The sequence below is a fragment of the Anoplolepis gracilipes genome, chromosome 6 (assembly GCF_047496725.1).
Source record: "Anoplolepis gracilipes chromosome 6, ASM4749672v1, whole genome shotgun sequence".
In the NCBI taxonomy this organism is placed as follows: domain Eukaryota; kingdom Metazoa; phylum Arthropoda; class Insecta; order Hymenoptera; family Formicidae; genus Anoplolepis; species Anoplolepis gracilipes.
Window position 1 is genome coordinate 3,421,697 of NC_132975.1, and position 23,236 is coordinate 3,444,932.

A 23,236-nucleotide genomic window follows, 5' to 3' on the forward strand; every position below is an offset into this window, starting at 1 on the left:
CCCTGTTACTTGTTACGGTCGTTTTATATCGCCATAAATTATACGAGTTGAATGTAACGAGTTCGCTAGCCTGTGCGAGGTTTCACGACCTCGCCAAAAGGAAACCGAGAGATCGATGATTGACTGTTGCCATTATTGTACGGCGATATAACCCGAATGAGAATCGTCGACTCTCTCGCCTCTATCGCAACTTTCTCAATAAATCCGCATTTTCTGCCCTCTACATATATAACACATTCGCACGCACTCGAAACGCATGGCACGCAACTGGGAATGAATAAATACCGAAAATTATATATATACTGATTTCGCATTAATCGACGCAGCCGTAAACAACATCGATCCCGAGAATAAATATATAATAATTAATATCTATCTATGTATACGTATGTGTATGTGTATGTGTGTGTGCAGAGAGTACATTTTTCAGTTGATAAATCTGTGTACTTCATAAAGGGCCCAGTAGATATAAACAAATATTAATAAACCATTGAAAATCATATATATCAGAATAAAACAAATTTGCTTTAATTCAATAAATAAATTTTTCTCTCAATTTGCCGCTTATTTTGCTTTACACATCGTTATTGGATCTCGACATTTCAATTTTCTCGCAATTTTGGCTTTTAAAGCTCTCCAGTGACCTTTCTATTTATCGCACACAGAACGCCAGGTCATCTTTTATAGGAGCAGGTATTCGAGGTCGAATAAAACAGCGATTATATTTACAACGTCATCGTTATTATTAGTATAAAAAAATTTCAAGGAATGTAGTTATTCATTGATGTAAGAATTTATCCGGAATCCGTTATTTTAAAAAGTCTAACACTAATCGAAATATTAATATTAATATTTAAAAAATTCTAATTATCTAATATATAATTTTTAATTTCTTATTTTCTCTTATGGTTATATCCTCTCTTTTAACTTAATTAACAAAAGCGCCACTAATTAAAGCAGTGAGTTACACTAAAGATTAATGTATATTTCATTGATCTTTAATTAAAACACTTACATTTTACCACTCTGTTTTATATTTCACAGATTATGTTAGATTTCACGGAAAATCAGTCACTACTAATTGATTCTTCTTATAGTAAGATTTTATTATTTGCTATATTCAATTATAATTGAAGTTATACAGTTTATTAATGATAATACATTAATTTCATTTAAGAGAATGTTTGTCTAAAGAAACTAAATGTAATCTTTTAAATATTTTATTATATTTATATATAAGATGTAAATATGTTATATATAATATAAACAAATAAATATGTATATATATATAGATATATATTTATTTATTAACACATATATATAACCCGGTAAAAAATTTTTATATAATTTATATAAATAAGACAAAAATGGTCGGATCTAATTATACAAATTTATATACGAAATTTGTCCATTTTATATATAATTATATATAGTTATACATAAAATGTTACAAGCATTGTGTATAAGTATGTATAAGCTTACATGTACATAATTCTAATTGCAACTATCAATCCATTTATATAGAAATATACGTAACGTTTTATACGGTGTCATCTATAATTATACATATTTTTACGCAATTGTGTAGAATACTGTATAATTATATTCAATTCTTCATAACTATACATAAGAGAAATTTTTTATCGGGAAATATAATGCTATAAATATTTTATTATATATGTATATATATATATATATATATATATATATATATATATATATATATATATAGGAATTTTGTCCGGATTCTAGCGGCACACTCTGTATATATATATATATGTAATGAAATATTTATAGCATTATATTTATGATTTATATATGCAAACATTCTTTGAAGCAGAGATCAATTATTGCTTATCAATTATTACTTGTAGATCTTCGTGTAACATCTTCAAAATTTATATTTTTAATAAGATCTTTCTCTGATATCTTAAATAGTTGGAAAAAAATATTTGCTTGTTATACTTTTCATAACCCGGTAAAAAATTTCTCATATATAATTAGATATAACAATATAAAAGTATATAGAAATATATAAAATTCTGTATAAGTTATGTATAATATGCATAATTTTGTATTATTCTTAACTGACATCTAGCCAACATTAATATAAAATTATATATAATTATACAATAAGTCATATATTGTTATATATGATTATACATAACTTATATAAAATTTTATATATTTCTATATAATTTTATATGGTCATATATCATATATGATTATACATAACAAATTTTTTACCGGGAAGAAAAGTCGGGAGAACATAAATCATTCGATTTGATCATATCTAAAATCCAATATGTATAATGACTGTATTTTAAATCTGCAACGAAGATAAACATCTAAGAACATAAGAACTCGATGGAAAAAAAAAACATACAGATTCGCATTAACCTACTTAATTGCCAAATATACATAATAACCCAGTAAAAAATTGTTGTTGCCGTAAAACATTTTCTGTAACGAAATTTATTTTATCTAGGCTTCTAAGCTCATTTCTAAAAGTTCACAAATATTCTTTCATGCAGTTCTGACCCCGAAGAACCTATTTTATTTTATGTATATAAATTGTAACTTTTATATTAAGCAAATATATTGTTTTGTTAGGTTAGAACTCGGTCGGTAATCCAGCATCCCCTTAAACGTTTCAATACAAATGCGTTTTAACAGATTTTATAATAATGGCTATTGAATGTAATATTTAAAGAAGAAATTACGTTTATCGTATTTTCGTAATAATTGTTAATTCTTAATTTTCTCAGTCACGCGTATTTCAAACAAATGCCGCTTTCAATTATATTTTTAACGGTTCAAAGGACGTTTGTTTTAACATCGGCAGCTGTCGTCTTGTTTTCACGTCTCAGGATAATTTATTTCCTCTTGAACGAATCGTGCTATCTGACGAAATAATTCGATTTTGTTTTTGCTTTCTTTCGTGATCATTTCATTTCGTCGGACAATCAAGAATCCTTTGCAGAAACGAGAAGTAATCCCGAGCCGGTTCTCTCTATTAAAATCCAAGTCGAATTCTTTGTGATCTCCAAACAAAACAAATTTTTCCAATCGCCTTTCATGCTGCAGAATGCGATCGGTATCATAGATCAGAAATTCCATGTACAATATCAATTTTTTAACTCTGTATAAAAAAAAGGATGACGATTGTAGAATAGTTCTTTCTTCTCGTTTCAAATTTAATACAGCAAAATAAAGCAAAAATGTTCATTTTGCATTTTCTAAATTTTTTAAAATGTCCAGAGAGAAAGAAAAAAAGAGATTTACTATAACATTATTATATTAAAGTATATATCATAAGAGATTCTGTTCTCACAAATTTATATATTTCTTTTCAAAGAGAAAGACAAGAAAAATACGTTGGTGTGAGTGCAATCTATGATCTTGTATGTGTAGTATATAATATTATGTATGCTTAATCAAGTAGTAATATGTATATGTTTGCGTGCATTTTTTGTAGCGACAAAATATGTGTAATTAACTAAATCCAATCTATTAGTATTATAAGAGGGTGTATTGAAATGCTATTAGTGCTCCAGAAAAACTATAATAATTGGAATGGAAATTCGCAATTGCTTTGCGAAAAAGTTAATAAAGTAGGTCAGAGCGAACAAATGTGAGAATAATTTTTTAATTTAAAATCGCGATTTATTTTCCCATTTTTTATATGTTATTATATACCAGATTGCTCTTAAACTTCCATTAATTTGTACATAAATTCGAGAATATATGTATATTAAAAAGTGTGCTATTTATTATGTATATAAGTAATTATAAGATAAGATAATATAAATAATTATAAGATAAGTGTCAGAACATTTATAATAGATAATTTCTACTATCTATTTTTAAAATTACAACCTGTAATAAAAGCAAGTTTTAATATAATATTTATTTACTTATTTATTTTCTGTTTAATGTATAAATTTAAGTGAGTGGCTTTCTGTGTTGAATTCTATGAAACTTTGATGATAAACAGAACAATGACAATTACATAAATATTGAATGTTGCATTAGTCTGCAGTATATTGTGCGATTGACTTATGCATTAATTAATGCGCGCTTAATTTACGTACTAATTAACGCTCAATTGAGAACGCTAATGTTTCTGCGGCTAATACTTCAAACTAAAGGCCAGTTATTTTCGATAGTTGGTACAATTCGATCGATCGTGCCCAAGTTTCCTTACTCCCATGCACTAGTAAAAAGTATACATTTACTAATGGATTAATGTACAATCACTCATTGCTAACTAAAGCAGTTTTCCTCACTCGCAAAAAGCTAAATTATTCGCATGTGTAGTATTCAAAGTATAAACAAAGAGTTTATTGAAAAAAAATCAATTAAAGATTAGATACGTAGGTGTGGATGAGATTAAATGGATCAAATAAAATTTGAGATATTGAAATTTTTATATATATTGATTCAATTTGTGTTAAAACAAGAATAATACTACGTATTCAAGTCGAAAGTAGATGATTAAACATTTCTCTTAAATTTCTGTACATATGTTCTAGTATAGATAATTAGCGCAAAAATACAGATAAAATAACGAGAGACATAATTATCACAATAAATAATACACACACACACATATACATATATATACTCCACATATATACACACACACTATGCAAAAAAAATTAAAAGGCCTAATTTTCAAGCAGCTGTAACTTCCTTAAATAATCCTAAAAATAATCGGAATAAGATCAATAAAAAAACGTTTCAAAACATGAAGTTTCTAGTTTTAGAATCTTTAAATGAATTTCATTTTTTTTCTATTCGTTACAAAATTACATTGTAAGAAAGTGACGTTCGTCGATTAAACAAATTTTTTAAAAATTTGTCCAAAAATATTGAATTAAAGAAAGGATCCTAGCACGATTTCATTAATTGGTTGTTAGAAAGAGCAGAGTTTTAGTTTTAATTTCTTTTTTTAACGATGTTCTATGAATATTTTTCGCCGAGATATTCATTATTAAAGCAAAATCGAACGATTGACCTAACACAATATATATAATTAGCATGAAAATACATTACAGATAAAGAAGGACTTGTATAATCAATCAATATTATAATAAATAATAATTATTTCTAATTATAGTATAATTGATGAAATAATGAAAGCTCGAAAACCTATTTTAATAGACTTTCAATCACAGAATAGCGATTATAATTATTGCTATAATATTTCTCTCTTTCTTATGCAAGCGCCGCTTAAATAATTGCATGATAACCACTGGAGATAATTAACGGTGAAATCGACAAAGGAATTAGACAAATCAGATGAATTTCACAACCGACAATCATCATAATTTTGACCATTATTAATCTTATTATGCGAGTCTCTCTCTCGCTTGAAAATCCGCCAACGAAATGATCGATGGCGAATATTCGATAACACTCGTGGAATGCGAAATGATCGGGTTATTTGAATTTCTAATAACGTGCAGGTCCGTGCACAACAAAGGCTTCGGTATTAAATTCATATTGCGCATACGAACGCATAACAAAGCTTCCGTAATTTTGTGCGGACATAAATGACGGATGATTTCGCAACACGCGAGTATCCTCGGCAAAAATGAGAATATCTCATATGCTATTATACTTTTTGAACATACATTATATATCATGGAACGGTTCATTTTGTTGGGCGGGGGGCGGAGGGAGGGGAGGAACCGTTTTTTGTCGTCTCTTGGAGATTTTCCAGAACTGCCCTCGCGCGCACCGTATTAAGGACCCAGAAGCCAAAAGCACACGCGATAAAAGCTACCGTCAGAATAGAGAGTTTGCATGATTTTGAAAAACAATTGCATTTTATAATTTATATATAGTTTTAAATGTAATTATTTTTTTCGTAATTTTTTAATGCAAATTAAGCGAGAAAATCAATAATAAAAATTACATTATTTCAAATTGTCGAATACGATCCGAAAACGACCGAGTCCTCTCGAACGCGATGTGACGTCACAGTGCAATATCTGCATTCGGGGAGACGCTAATAGCGCTAAATAGCGTGAAATAGCGTCTCCTCAAACTTAACCAATATATACAATGACAACACACTATTTTTATTTATTAAAATATCCAGTTATTGTGAAAATGGGCAAAGGTAACACATACAAAACCTGTTTTCTACCTCTATGTAAAAATATAATAATTAAAACACAATAAATTGTTTTTCTTTGTACCTCAAGATCAAGAATGACCGAATATCGCAATACAGAATACAGAAAACAAACGTTTGAAACTATTGCACTGTGACGTCACACACTCCAACCAATCAAAATCGTTTTCTCACAATTTAAATTTTATTAAGTTTTAATTTAATTTTTTTATACCTTTCTATTAATTAAAATTTAAAATTTTTTTATAAATAAATTTATAATAATATATATTTAAATTACATATATAAAAAATGTATTTCTTTTTTAATGCAAACTCCGTATTAATTCTATCTATTCTAGATATCATATACCTTATATTTTTCCTAATTAATAAAATTTAATCTTTGTATTTTAAATATTATTGCTTTACATGGTACCTTAGATTTTTAAATACGGTTAGTTTCTTTAGATATTTCTACATTTAATATTAATAAACGTTTCATTATTTATATAATTTATCATAAAATTTACATTTCTTTCCTCTCTCTCTTTCTCTCTCTCTCTCTCTCTCTCTCTCTCTCTCTCTCTCTCTCTCTTTCTCTCTCTATCGATTGACAAATAATATACTAATAAATATATGCAGCGGATATACATATCTCATAATTTTCCTCTCTTTTGTACGTAATACTTAGTTCTTGGCTCAAAATCTATATAATATGTATGTAGGACTAGGTGTTCCTTAAAATTTCTATAAATAAAAAAAATTGTGGTAAAGAAGTTTTTCTCTTTTCTGCTGTCATTATTCTCTTATATCATTTCCATGCCATACAATTTTTGGGATAACTATTTTGTTTGTGTATATTATCTTTCTAGAACAAGATTGTATGTCAACATCCCTCACGTACAGACTCAAATCGAAAAGGTGAAGAGTGAGTTGAAAATTTACTATAAGGGGATTCATCTTGTCTAAGGAACACTGTTCCATTTCTTGTTAGGAAGAAATTCTGTTCGGCTCTTTTGCTAAGCTATTTCTACTTTGGAGAATCCTATTGATAGCTTACACTATTACACACTGAGATAGATTTTCTATTCCATCGATGTAGGCAACCTACTTCGCCCTTTTCATCGAGAAAAATCCTGCAGAAAAACCTTTCTTTTCTACGATTTTTTACATCCTTTACTTTTCGATATTGAATATTTTAATAATTAAGCCTCAAGAGCAAGAGGAAGAGAGAAGTATAGAATGTAATTTGCAAATAATTGAAGGATGAGACTAAGATCATGTTTGTATATTTCTAATTTTTTTTTCTTTTTTTTTTGATAAAACTTAATGTACATGTAACTTTTGTAAATTAAAAAGTTTTAATGCCTCAATTATTAATAATAATACAACTTTTTTAAGACTCATTTAACACCTAATAAATAAAAACATTTTAGTTAGAGCTGTCGCATACATGATATACAGCATATTATATGGCAATATTTTATAAAATAGTGCGCATATTTTATGTATGTAATTATTATTTATGTGCAAAACAAAAGACAAATAAGAGACTAAATTTTTTAAAACATGTGTCGCATATTTCTTCCCTTCGATTTTTATTTACCTTTTTTATCTTTTCCTCTTTATAATCTCTCTTTATCTTTTTCTCTTTTTATTATAATAATGTATGTGTCAGAATAATGTATCATATTTTCAATCATATATTATATACGGTTTTCAAATTTTTAGATATATCTCACTTTTGACACATAAATTTTATAAAGAAATGGTATGCAAGAAAATTCTAGTAAAACAAAAAATTGCAGATTTTTTAAATTTTAATTTATATGTACTTTACTTTTTAAGTCAAACAGTTAAACAACTTATGAGAAAGATATTATTTTTTTAATTTAATTTACCAACAATAAAAAATTTTTTTTATCAAAAATTATAATATTATATTCTTTGTTTCAACTGTATGATTTCTTTCTTCGTACACATTTTAAAAAGAAAACTCCCACATTGTCTCTCCTATTGGCAAGATTAAAAAAGTTACTTGACGAAGGGTTAACAAGCTTAACCCTTTTACTGGGAAAAGCAATATTTCGCGAGTCTTAAGAAACTTAAGTAACTTAGATAGAAGGTGGTCATATTGGTATTGGCACAGCTTTTTTCTTGAAAATGTTTACCACAATGGTGGTGCACGTGGATATAAAAACTAAATGTGACCACTAAATGGAAATCACATTTTCTTGCTGAGAATATATTTCAAAATATGTAAACTTCCTACGAAAGAGACGATTATACGCACTTCATTATAAATTAAAGTTCTTTGAGAGCTCTAGAGAAGATAATGGAATTTTTTCATTATTACACAAAGTTATCAAGCAAGAATTCCTATAAATTCACTACGAATATTTCGCGCAGAACCAATTAATTTATTCGCAAATTGATTGACTGCAAACAGCAGAATTTTTAATTTAAAAAAAGATAATTATTAAATATTTATAATTACATTAGAAAAGATTAAAGATTATGATTGAATCTTAAAAAAATAAAATTTTTTACAACATTTACTTTTAGTTCGTAGATCAAAAAGATTAAACAAAAAATGTAATTATTGTAATTGTCTGCTGAAAATAGGATAGTTTATTTTATCAGAAGGCAGATAAACCCCAGGTAGCACATGTTCGTTTTCTAAACGTTTTCTAAATGTATCCAATATTTTTTAACCGTTAAGCACCAATAAGAAACGTTTCAACAGAAACATTTTTAAAATCATGGTTTAAGAAACGTATTATTTACATTTCTATAAATAGAACAAAAATTAATTTTTTAATTCAAAATTATATATATACACATTATTAAGACTGTACTTATTAAGACGATTCCCATATAGAACAGAAAATTAAAAGATGAAGAAAAGATGTCTTTTTTAAGTTATCTTTCTGACAAGGCTAATAGATGTCTAAAAGAATATCTTCTTACCTACAAAAAAAGTTATTTTTTAAAAGATGTCTTCTAAAAGTCATAATTAATTTTAGTCGACGAAAAGATGTCTTTTTGATCATCTTTTCGACAAGACAAAAAAGATCTATTTTATAATATACGTGTTCCTTTGTTTGCCGCTACGTGGCGTGTTGAGACTTAACTATAACTCGTATTCAAGTTTTCATAACATGTATATAAAGCCTAAAAGAACAGGTACTAAAAGTATAATTTAAATTGTCTTTTTTGTCAGTTTGACTTCTGATGTAATCTCGACAAGAGATTCAGAACATAATGAAAATAGATGGATTTATATGCATTATTTTATTGAATCTGTAAATAAACAAATTTTTTACAAATAAAGGAAAAAAACCGTATTTTGACAGTTTCTTAAACGTTTTTTTTGGTTAGAAAATGACGTTTCCCTTGACGTTTTTTAAGTGGACATTCTAACCAATCAGAAACGTTTTCAAAAGCTGGTTCTAAAACGTTTTGCAGAAACATTTTTGAAACGAATATGTGCTACTTGGGATACTACCCGGATATTTGCAACACACCATTGTCTTACAAACAGACATATGGAAACACGAAATAAACTAAATTATAAAAAGACATAAAATAAAAAATAAAAAATGTTTACAACAAATAATAATCTCGGTGAAATAGTATAAATATCGGTAAAAAAAATATAGCACAATCAGGTAATAATCATGTAATTATAACAACGGACAGTAATACACGTGTAATAAATAATAATACATAACAGGAAATATATGAAATATAATTAATAAAAATAAAATTATCATAATACATTTTATTGTACGTTATCATGATAAAGGTACAGCTTTACAATAATATATAAGGTCGAGATATTATAAACAGACCACCTAAATAATATGTAAATCAAATGTTACATAAATTATTAAATAGACGTATAATATATGTACAGACTACGCGTCCGCTATGCCTTTAATTGCCAAGTATCAGAAAATAAAAAGAGAGCCTTCTTTGGATCGCCATTCTCTCTCTCTCTCTCTCTCTCTCTCTCTCTCTCTCTCTCTCTCTCTCTCTCTCTCTCTCTCTCTCTCTCTCTCTCTCTCTCTCTCTCTCTCTCTCTCTCTCTCTCTCTCTCTCTCTGTTCAATTTTTGAGACATCTGTTCCCCAGCCAAACGGACAGTCTATATATTATATGTCTATAAATTATTTCAAGTTATTCAGATGGCCTGTTTCAATTGCCTCACCCTATATATCGTGACGAAAATTTATGTACCCGGTAAAAAATTTGTTATGTATAATCATATATGATATATGACCATATAAAATTATATAGAAATATATAAAATTTTGTATAAGTTATGTATAATTATATATAATAATATATGACATTATATAATTATATATAATTTTATATTAATGTTGGCTAGATGTCAGTCAACAATAATACAAAATTATGCATACTATACTTAACTATACATAACTTATACAGAATTTTATATATTTCTATATACTTGTATATTATTATATATAATTATATATGAGAAATTTTTTACCGGGTATATATAATTATTTATATAATATTTCTGCTGCAGTTATACCAGTACCCCTGATTATACTGCTGCACGTTAAATTAATTGACTGCTATCGAGTGTACATGGCTGCTGTAATGTTGCCCGGCAAGCATTCGCGTACGTCCGCGTCCGTTTTGTTATCGACTTGCTCAACTCCTGATATACACGATTACGGATTATAGAAGACGATATTGCTGAGTCGCCAGATGCACACAGTATGTAAATTCCTCAAAAACTCGCGCTTAACTTTTTTACCTCAAATTATTTAAATAAAATTTAATATATATATATATATATATATTCTTTTTTCCAATTATAACCGAATGCAGTGTTGCGCTTAGATAATTTAAAATAATCTAGATATAAATAAGATAAAATATATGCGTCTGTATCTAAGATAAGATAAAGATTAAGCTTAATTTAAATATAGATAAAAAATAAATTAGTTGAATGTTTTATCTAGATACTTTTAAGATAATATTTAAAATTACAATTTATATAAAAATAATACACTTCAGAAAACTATAAAAAATATAAGCATATATTTCAGTTTAATACATTAAGAGTTCAGAGTTAAATTACAAATTTTTATTTTTTAAAAACAATAGTTTTTCGAACATATTATAGAATAAACGATTTCTTCGAGGTACAAATATCTGTTGCCCGCAACTGAAAAGACGCTCCACTGGCGCGGATGATGATAATGTTGTGTTATATTTTATAGATATATGATATATATAGTGTTATATATGTGTTATATTTTATAGATATGATATGATCAAACGCAGAATGAGAAAAATGGCACTGATTACATTATCTTAGATATTTTATAAAAGATACTACTTTTTTTAATCTGAGATACCGATAAAGATGTCATATACTTTAATTATATAGATAAAAGATAAAATAAACAATAAAGTCATCTAGATAAAAATCTAGATAATTTTATTTAGATAACGGAAAACACTGACCGAATGTCAGAAAAGTATTGACTATAGTTGCATGAATTGAGTCCATGAACTTTGCTTGGCAGATTCAAATAAATTCTCGACATATAATAATTCATAAGTTAACATTAGCAATCCATCCATTATCAAATAATCATCAATGACGTGTCTACATTTATTCGCACTTTATTTATTTTAAATAATTCTTTTTGTAACGATAATTTTCAGAAGAATTTATTTCAAGAAAATTAACTTTTAATTTATCAAATGAAAAATAAATTTATTGAATAGAAAACTTCTCGAGGAAAAAAAAAATCGATCGATAGGTTTTCTTCATTTAGATATTAATGCTCTGCTTAAATATTAATGAGAGCAATATAAAAACGATCTTAACAACTCACCCCGACTGAATTGCTCATAACTGGCAATCACCCTCTCAGCGTTTTTCCTGGCGATGTAGAACCACTCGCTGCTGTTGCTCAAGTACTTGTATTCGATTGCGAGATCTTTCACTAAGACACCGTCCTGATTGGGCAACCTATGAGCAAATGGACAGTAGAGCCAGCGATTTCGATATTGTAGCTTATCGTAGCAATTGCCGGCGGCAAAGATATCCTCGTCGAACTCCACCATGGAGAGGACGCTGGCGTGTAACAAATACTCAGACGACAGCATCACTTCTGGCGCGTACTTCCACAGCCGAGTGAGCATGTTGGCACGATTGACGGCGAATTCGGCCTCAAGGCGAAATCTCTCTTGCGCGTATTGGTCCACTACGCCTTCGCCCAGATTCAAATCGGTACCGGCGGTGCAATTCTCGCCCAAGGTATGCTGGTTCTCGATTATCCGCAAGAAACGTGTTACGATGTCAACTTGGGTGGCCTGCCATCTTCTGCGAGCCGAACGATCGAAGAAAGAGGCATTGACCGATTCTTCGTAGCTTGAGTAATCCGTCACTATATCCTGTAAAATTTCCTCCTCGAAATCGCGAATAGTTTCACTGGTGTTCGCTTTGGCCGTATCAATGCCAAGCGTTTCAGACGTGTTGCGATCATTCGCGGCTGTCGAAACGACAGTCTTGTTCAGAAACATTGCTTTCTTCAATTTACTCAGAGGATCGTCCTTGAAGAGGCTCTTCAAGGGATCGGGACTCGATCGCAAAACGCCATGGTTGTCCGAATGATGCGTTCTGATCGTACTTTGGGAATTTCTTTGTGTCTCGTCCTCGATCTGATCCGAGAATCCGTTCCTCGAGTTATCCTTGGAGAAATTTTGCCCGATCAACTGGGAAAGATTACGCGTGGGAGGAATGACGGAACTTTCCTCGGACGCGCTTCCCTTTCTTGCCTGGTACAGCTTGAGCAAACTTTCCAATCCCTCCGGAACATTATCCTCAATTTGATCGAAAGATAGGCTGTTGGCCGAGTTATCCTTTGAGAAATTTCGCTCGAGAAGCCAAGAATGATTATGCCTGAGTGAAATAGACGTTTCCGGAGAATCACTCATTTTTTCCACTTGACTCGTCTTAAAGTGATTTTCACGATCCACACGAACGTTAGTCTTGATCCTATTCACCGTGCTGCCCTTTGCAGAGTCCTCCGCAATCTTCTGCCGCGCGAAATGGTTCCTCGATCTGCCGTGCCGGATCTGCGATCTCTCGACGTTTGATACTTTTGCCTGGTCGATCTCCATCTGAAAGCCCTCCATTAGTCCAATCTCCGTCGGCAAAATTTCCTTCACCGAACGACGATCTTCCGTTTGCGAGCGCATTTGCACGGGCCGTTGCGACTCTGTCGACCGAAGTTCCACTGGCGGAATGCAGACCTTCCCGGAGACGATTTCCGCAGAACGATGTCTCGGCATAGACATCTTCATCTCAGTGGCAAGATTTCTCGCGCGCAGACGATTTACCGAATCGGGATTCACGGCGCGATTATCCCACGCGATTATCGGACCAATTTCCGCGTGACGATTTTCCGACTGGCCATTCACTTTTCCCACCTCTACTCGCGCCTCCGTTTCCCCCGTCTCTGTGCGAGCCATTTCCGTGATCGAACGAATCCTTGTGGGACTGTTAAGCGTCGAGAGGATCTCAGCGGAACGGAATTCCGTCGCGTCGACGAGCTTGCGGTCGACGACGAAGGACGACGTACGGTGGTTCTGCTGATGCCGCAGATAACCCTTCGGCTTCTCGATCTGCAGGAGTTTCTCGTAGCGGTTGCCGAGGGAATCTTGCGTGAACGTAAGTAGGATGAACGCGCACCAATAACCTGACGCATTCATCTTCAGCCGCTCATCCTTGCGCTTACAACGCTGTTGTCGCTTGTTACATTCGCTCGCGACGATATGTTTCTTCGAACTTGATTAACTTTAATCCCGACATTTGTAACGACGACGAATTATTATTCCATTGTATATAATGACCAGCAGTTGCTCAGAAAAATGTTCAACATGCTGTCTCAAGTTTTAGTACGCGTAATTATATATTTCTTGAGATTGCTTTCACACCAACATCTTCGTATACTATAGCTGTCCATCTTCTATATATACACTTAGGCTATGATATTTCTCAGCAAGATCGGTGTAATATTTCATTATTATAACTATCTTTTACACATTATATTTTTATCACTCACGCAAAAAAATGTTTTAAGTTTGTTGAAGATAATTCTTATATTGTCTTCTCGAATTTCTGATCTTTAATAACTCGTGCGAAAATAGCTTTCCAACATCCTTCGCAATGTTAAGTTTCCTTTTAAAGTCACAATGTTTAATAGATATTCTTGTGACAAATAGAATCTTTGAGATTATCACGCAATCTTACATCTCTCTCTGATCTAATCTGCGGTTCTTGATAGATCGTATCTCTTAATAGCCTGGAGTACTTAATAGTTTCTCGGCATTTCTGCAATCGACTTAAGTTCACTTGCAACTAGCATCATTTAAACATTAGTTTTTTTACTAGTAATATACAGGTTCGTTCACAATTATTGCTCTTCGACGACGAGTCCTCTTCATGGCAAATCGATCTGTCAATCATCTGTTTTCAATCCGGATGCTCTTGAGATTAGACCACGCGTGAAATTTTTACGTACAATCTCTCTCTCTCCTCCTCCTTCTCCTCCTCCTCCCTCCCCCTGTTGCAGTTCTATTTCCGCACAGTTATTTTTGCACAATTTATGGATCAGAATTTGGAGCAGAAGTACAATCTCAGTCACTAATGCATTACTGGAGATGATCGAGAATTGACAAATATCGTGAAAAATGAACATAAAAAGCCTTGATCTATATTTTGATATTACAGCGATTTAATCTCTTTAAAGCAGGGTTTCTGGGTTCCACGGTATCATCATAACTGATCGACAGTTTTATCATACATAATTATCACACAATCGCCATCCTCCGCGATCCAAAGAGCGAGAATAAGTGTTTCTTCATTAGTTCCGATGCGACACGTCTCTCCGGTAGCAATTTCACAGGTAATTGCAATTTCACTCAGGTAATTGAGATTTTCACTCTGCGATAAAACAATTCCAACTTATCTTTCCTACGTTTACAATTCTCACACACACAATATCATAGATTATGAAATATTCATATCATCTCCGCATTTCAATGAAAATGTGGCACGTGACAAATTTATCCGTATTAATGTTCCGCCACTTTTATCCCATTAGCTATTAATGACAATTTTAAGATTGTAAGTATTGTTGTACATTTAATTATTAGACAGCATATTGCTTGTTATATTATATTAATAAATTATTATCTTTTATTTACTTAGCCAAACAAATGTCATTCATATAATTAATATATATATAATTGAATAAAAAAATAATCGTAAAATAAACTACCTTTCTTTTCCTTCGTAATTTTAATTATAAATTTCTGATGCCCGGTAAAAAATTTCTCATATATAATTATATATAACAATATAAAAGTATATAGAAATATATAAAATTCTGTATAAGTTATGTATAGTTATGTATAGTATACATACTTTTGTATTATCGTTGACTGACATCTAGCCAACATTAATATAAAATTATATATAATTATACAATAAGTCATATATTATTATATATAATTATACATAACTTATATAAAACTTTATATATTTCTATATAATTTTATATGGTTCTATATCATATATGATTATACATAACAAATTTTTTACCGGGTGTTTCTCTGTAGCAACTGAATATTGAGAAAATTTGAACGTAAAATACAAACAAAAGTACAAATTGTCACAATAATTAATCATTTAAATATCCAAATTAATTGTCTTTCAATCATACAATAATTATTCATCAACTTTTCTAAAGATATTAAGAAAAACACAATATTCGTAACTAAATTATTGCGAAATAACCGCAATTGACGTCAAAAATTGAATACAGTTCAAGTCTCATTAATGAAAATTAAATTCGCATTAACACATTGTTCCGTAATTACGCAAATTAATAATTGCTTTGAAATAAATTCAATGCTCGAATACAGGAACTAATTCGATTTTATGCTAAACGTTTTGGTTAGGTTTTATTGTTGTAAATTTATTGTAAATTATTGTAATTTTTTTTGTTAAAATTTTTTTTGACACTTTCTTAATCAGTAAGGTATGAATTTAATTTACATCGAAATAGTTTTTAATCAAATGTAATAATTGTTTTTAAAAAAAGTGTAATTTTACAATAAACTTCTTGAATTTTTTCTACATTTTCGTAGAAGCAACAAAAAGTAAAAATAAAAAACAAATGAAAATGAGAATTTAGGTTACATAGTTTACCTTGTTCTGCAACTAAAGAGACAAATAACAGAAGAAATATTTTTATGATTTTTTTTCACAGCATCAAGAAACTGACATAAAAAGTAACATAAATTTCTTATATAAATAGTCTTGCGTTCCGATTTTTACTATAGATTGGTTTGAAAACTTCTTAATTTACAATATGTTTCTGTTGCAGAATTAAAATTCACTTTAAAGCACATTTAATTCTAGTAATATCAAGCTTTTATTTCGATCACATAATGTCTCGCATCATACACGGTAAAAAATTTAACACATTCCTCGTGTCCCAATTTATCCACTTTAATTTTAATGTTAATTTAACAGAAGACAAATATGTAAATAAATAATATGTAAAAAATTAACACAAAAATGTAAATTTGTGTAAGATTTATTTGTTATTGTGTTGTTTTAACTCTTAGAAACGGTGAATATTAACTCAATGCAGAAAAGTTAAAATAACATAACGACAATATGTTATATTAACATAAGAGTATGTCAAAAATTTAACACAAAAATTTCAACAAAAATACAAAATATTTTTTACCGTGTATATTTTTTTTAATTAAACATGGAAAGCAGAAATCCCAAAAATTATATACAAAAAATGCTGCTTTAAAATTATGTCAATTAATCAGTAATATTGCTTTGAATTCTATTGTATTTTGCATTAAATCCACATTATTAACCTTTGAAAGATCACATGTCATTTTAATACTCTATCGATATTTTATCAATAAAATATCCCGAAGGCCTTAATCAATAAAAAATGTTTAAAATTTATTTTTTAACTTTTGTTGAATATCATCATTTTTTACAGATATCAAAAGGAATATAGATTTTTTAGTATAGATTTTTTTAAACACTTTGATACAACTAAAACTGTTGATCTCGATAAAAATTTCTTATGTATAGTTATGCAGAATTATATATAAAACGGACAAATTTCGTATATAAATTTGTATAATTAAATACGACCATTTTTGTCTGATTATATAATATATAAAAATTTTTTATCGGGATGATAAGACATTATTGTGATCTATAGACGTTGTGACTAGGAACAAAATAAAAAAAAAAAGTACGAAAAAGAGTTAATGCGGTTTCCAAATAATTATATGTGAATCATTCATAACCACTTATTTATCATAAATTCCAGATTAATAATCTAATTAACCTTTCAATCGCATAGATTAAAAACTGTGCTTCTGTACATTCTCTCGTTTCCTAAAAACTGCATGCAATTTACCTTATATTATATTAATTAATCTTTGATGATTATGTGTTTATATTTTTCTTTCGCGCTTTTCGATTAATTATTCGAGTTCGAGTTCAAGTCGGATCGATGAATCGAGTGTACAGATTTGTCCTGCCAATCGTCATTTTACAACAATTTTTACAACTTTTTTTCCTCTTTTTTTTCTCTCTTCCTTCTCTCTCTCTCTCTCTCTCTCTCTCTTTCTTCTTTCTTTTTCTTTCTCGCGAGTGAACGACCACGACAGATCTTTATACGCTCGCACGCGGCGTCAAACTGATGAGGGTTGGGAAACCCGCTACCCTTCGTGCCGACCAATGTGTGAATACAGAGCGCATGATCTACTCCCCCCCCCCCACTCTCCCTCCCTTACCGACGCACCGAGTTTCGCATCGGTTTCCACTTCCAATGTTTAATCTAGATCTTAATCTTAATCTTTCATGCATCATCTTAACACTTTTACAGTTTTCTACTGAGACGTATGAATAAAATGAGGTTTTGCTTTTATTCATCGTGGCAAAAAATATACAGGGTGTTTCAAATCAAATATATTCCACGACTTGTATTGTAGTTCCAATTTGGAATCAAGTATTTCTTATAAAAAATTTAATAAAACATTTTCTTACACTTTTTAATTTCGACATTATATATCTCAGTATAATAAAATCTTAAAATAAAATTCTGTAAACTCCACTGTAGACTTAATTGAGAAATAAATTTTTATTAGTTACACATTATTAGAACTGCGCAGACTAATCTTCAAAAAATTTTTAATTTTAATTCACATATAATTCTAAAATTGTTTTATCTTGACATTATTGTAAAAGAATGATTAATCAATTAAGGAATTAATTAAAAAATTTATTAATCAGAAAGAGCACTCACTATTGATATGGAACACTCTGTATATTATACATCTATTTACGCCTAAACTTTAATAACTTTTCGCTTTGAGGTAAAGGTAAAAGATTGTAACAGTCGCTATAAACACATAAATAAAAAGTTTTGTTTATTATGCATAAATAAGTTTTCAATATAAACGAAAGTTTAAAATGTAAGTAAAAATTTATTACCTATAAAAAAGTTGATTCAAAAAATAAAAAGTTTATTAGCTTTGTTTTAAAATAAAATGTTTATATGGAATAAATACATCGTTTCGATATATTTGTATTTTATTTTTTATATTATTTTCCTTAATTAATATATCTTAACGAATATCAACTGTTGATTTACAATTATTTCCTAATATTCGTTTCGAAAATTCAATAGTACTTTTTAATTTTTCGTTTGTATCGCGTAACATAGGTCAACAGTTTTATTTAGCAAATGTAGAATATACATAACATGAGATCAGATAACTTTATTCGAAACTGGAGTGGTCATCGCAAACGAACATTTTTTCCACCCGTATTCCTTAAATTAAATTAAATATTCTGTTATTTATTGTTATTTATTATTATGTTATTTTTTTCCTTTGGTTATTTTGAACACTAAGTTATCTTTAATTATTATATAGCTATAATATCTAGACCGAACATTTAATTTAATTTAAGGAATACGGGGAGAGCTATATGGGTATAGAAAAGAATATATTCCTCTTGCGTTCTCTCTTATTTATGTGAAAAAAGAGTGGGAGCTAAAACAATACAAATATTATACTAGAGAGAACATAAAGGACACAAACCAGATTATTCTTTTCTATGCACATATATATCTTCATTTCTCAAAATTCGGTCTAAATATACTATGTTCATTTGATTCATTTTATTGTTATATTTGACTTTATATTGTATCGTAAATATTGGAGGCCATAAAGAGTGATTTTATTTAATATTAATATGAAGAAAATAAATAGAAAGGTTTATTGGAGAATGGATAGCTAATATTTGATTGTAATAAATAAATTTGTTTGAGAAAAAATATGAGACAACGGATTTCATGTCCAAATAATTCAATTTGCCACACAATCATATCACTATAAAAGCAATAAATGAGTAAGTACATACATATTTGTATATGTATAAAAGATAAATAAATTAATTAAGTCATGAAAAAATATCTCTTTAATTAAACTTTACTTTCTCTTCTTCTTTATTAATATAAGAGACGTTTTGATTTTAAGAAATTAAATTAGGTATGCTGAATGTTTGAGAATGTTAGATATTTAATATATTATATTTGTTTCTTTTGTTTTTCACAAATTTTAGAAATAATTATGTTTTATTAATAATATTATAATCACTATAGTTAATATTATATCACACATATAAATTTATCGATATAATTCTTATCTCTAAATTTATCGAATATGTAAAAACGTTTTACAAAAAATAACATGGTTTCCTATATTTTATATTTAATTTTTCAAATTCAAAATATGTATCAATGTTCAAACGCGAAAATATATTTCGAGTGAACAAAATAAAGTGAAATTGAATTGAATAACGTCCTAGCTACTCTCAAATCTGTGTGAATTAATAAGAGACTCCTAGAATTGTTCTATATACCGATCAAAATCTAACGTAACAATATATATGCTTATTATAAAAGTTTTACACTTTATACAAAATAATATTTAGAAATGAGCTTAGAAGCCTAATAAAAAATGTTTTTTAGACCAGGCTTCTAAGCTCATTTCTAAAAGTTCGCAAATATTCCTTCATGCAATTCTTAGCGAGAACCTATATCTTATTTTGTATGTATAATTTTGCAAAATTTTTATATTAAGCAAAAATATATTGTCATGTTAGTTTAGATTTTGGTCGATAATCACTGCTTTCCGTTATTTAAATAAAATTATCTAGATTTTTATCTAGATGTCTTTATGTCTAGATGTTTATTTTATCTTTTGTCTATATAATTAAAGTATATGACATCTTTATCGGTATCTCAGATTAAAAAAGGTAGTATCTTTTATAAAATATCTAAGATAATGTAATCAGTGCCATTTTTCTCATTCTGCGTTCGATCATATCATATCTATAAAATATAACACATATATAACACTATATATATCATTTATCTATAAATTATAACACAATATTACCATCATCCGCGCCAGTGGAGCGTCTTTTCAATTGCGGGCAACAGATATTTGTACCTCGAAGAAATCGTTTATCCGATAATATGTTCGAAAAACTATTGTTTTTAAAAAATAAAAATTTGTAATTTAACTCTAAACCCTTAATGTATTAAACTGAAATATATGCTTATATTTTTTATAGTTTTCTGAAGTGTATTATTTTTATATAAATTGTAATTTTGAATATTATTTTAAAAGTATCTAAATAAAACACTCAACTAATTTATCTTTTATCTAGATATATTTAAATTAAGCTTATCTTTATCTTATCTCAGATACAGATGCATATATTTTATCTTATCTATATCTAGATTATTTTAAATTATCTAAGCGCAACACTATCGATAATATAGAACAGCTCTAGGATTCCCTTAAAAACTTTATAAAAGAAAATAAATAATGTAGCGTACGGCGAATTGGGGAACAAAAAAAAAGAGAATATGTAAATAACACAAAAATGTAGAAAAGTAAATAGTATTGTACGTTTGCTATGCGGATAGACCAGTGATATAAATGGATTCCACTTCTACCAGGTTATATATTGATCACGTCATCATTAACTTGTCTCCTTTGCACGATGTCCACCGGTGATGCCAATTTTCTTTCAAAACCATGCAAAACTTTCGTGGCATTTTCACGCACTGATATATGTAGCAATATGAAACAACCAATTACAATTGCATGTACATATACATGTTAGAGGATTTTTTTATAAAAATCAGACTTTTTTACACAAAAAAACTTAGTCTTTTCATAAAATGTCTGTTAAAAGTGTGTATATAAAGTTACACAGCTTACTCCGATTTTATCATCACTTACAAGAAATAGGGCGAACTTGGGGTCACCGATTTTGATGGGGTTTTTTTCTAGTATATATAGTACTCTATTAGACCGCCGAAACGATTAATAATATGTGACTCAAAAATATTTTAATTAATAATCTTTGGTTTTCAGAGGCATTAAAATTTTCCGATTAAACTTCCCTCATTTCCTTTAACATACCTAATATTTTCAGTAAATGCTAGATATTCCTGAAATATTCCATTCGTATTCCAAAAGTTCTGTATATGCTGGAATAGAGAAATGTTCATAGAACATTCAAATAATTGTGAAATATTCAGAATATTCTATAAACATTACCTATATGTGTAATAAAAAACATTTAGTGTAAATTTTGATTGATATATGTATGCAACATAAAAAATGAAATAAAAAATAGAATAAAACATTTTGTTCTTATTTGAATATATTTTCTGTATATTCTTTATATATTCCGGAATGTTTTGGAATATTTTTGGGATATTGATTTTGGAGTTTAGGAACATTTTATAAATATTTCAGGAATATCTAGCATTTACTGGGTTCTTATTTCTTTTTTTCATAGTCTTACGTAATTAACGCACATAATTGTGAATATCGAGAAATATGATTAATCGTAAATAACAGGCGTTAATTAACTCTATTATGCGTTTACTCAATACAGAAGATTCGTTCATTCCCGATATTTCATCGATAATTTTACTAGCGACGTGAAATTAAAAACATGAATAACATACAAGACGATGTTTGAACGAGCTGGACGCGACGCGAAACATGGCTGTCTTTATGAATGTAGCTGAATATATTTACCTACTATGAAAAAAATAACGCTAAAAATAATATCGGGTCAATAAAATAGAGAGCACACATATATTTGATTAAAATTCATCGTTATCTCCTTTCAATGAAATATTTTCAACTAAAAAAGTGCGAAAAAATATGAAATAATTTCGAAAGGTCACTCAACACGCGTACTTTTTATCTTGAATTTAATATAAATTTATATATTGAGATTAAAAAAACTTTTTATTTAATTTTTTAAAGTTTTTATTTGCACCCTTATACCTTACGTTGGCTTCTATTACCTTTCTCCGTGTCGTTATCAGTTACATTACCTATTATTCGATGGCTCAGGTCAACCCATAATCTCCAACACTTTGGTCCTCCAAACGTTCCGGTTCATTGTATTGCATATTGTTTTGCCGTTGTGACTGTCACATTCGAGACCTCTCCTCTAGTTTCCTGACAAAGGTTTTTAACGGGACAGATTGTCAGCCTAGCGTCCAACCTAGAGGACCAGTCTCCCTTTAACCCTTTGAGTCACGAATTTTTCTAATTGTCAGTATTTTCTAAAATTTGGTATATAAGGGTTTTTGGGGTCGCTAATTACGAATCCGTTATCAGATTTTCAAAATTCAAGATGGCGGATCCAATATGGCACACAAAATTTTACTTCCGCCATATTGGATCCCTATGTTAAATTTTGGAAATTAAATTTTTTTTCCTTTAAATTCAGATTCTGCGAGCTAAAAAAATCTTCAGAAAAAAAATGTAGAAAAGAATACAACTGTTACTTTCAATTTAGATCAGAAAATATTGTTTTTTATATATTTTTTATCAAAAAAAGAGAATTTAACAAAAAAAACACGGTGGAAAATTGTAAAAAAATTCTGAAAAAAACT

General features: G+C 29.1%; 1 protein-coding gene across 2 annotated transcripts in view; it reads right to left on the reverse strand.

The window, feature by feature from the left end:
• The window catches only part of LOC140667296 (uncharacterized), a 154,663-nt gene extending 136,754 nt beyond the window's left edge, over positions 1 to 17,909 (reverse strand). The window contains exons 1-2 of one of the 2 annotated variants that reach the window (XM_072895089.1): positions 17,648 to 17,909; positions 12,014 to 15,129 (exon numbers count right to left, since the gene is read on the reverse strand). In XM_072895089.1, coding sequence (XP_072751190.1) covers positions 12,014 to 13,895 — 1,882 coding nt within the window. In that variant the 5' untranslated portion in view covers positions 13,896 to 15,129; positions 17,648 to 17,909. Of the gene's footprint in view, positions 1 to 12,013; positions 15,290 to 17,647 lie in introns of both variants that reach the window. The other variant, XM_072895088.1, reaches the window with a different exon arrangement.
• Between the last annotated feature and the right edge of the window lie 5,327 nt (positions 17,910 to 23,236).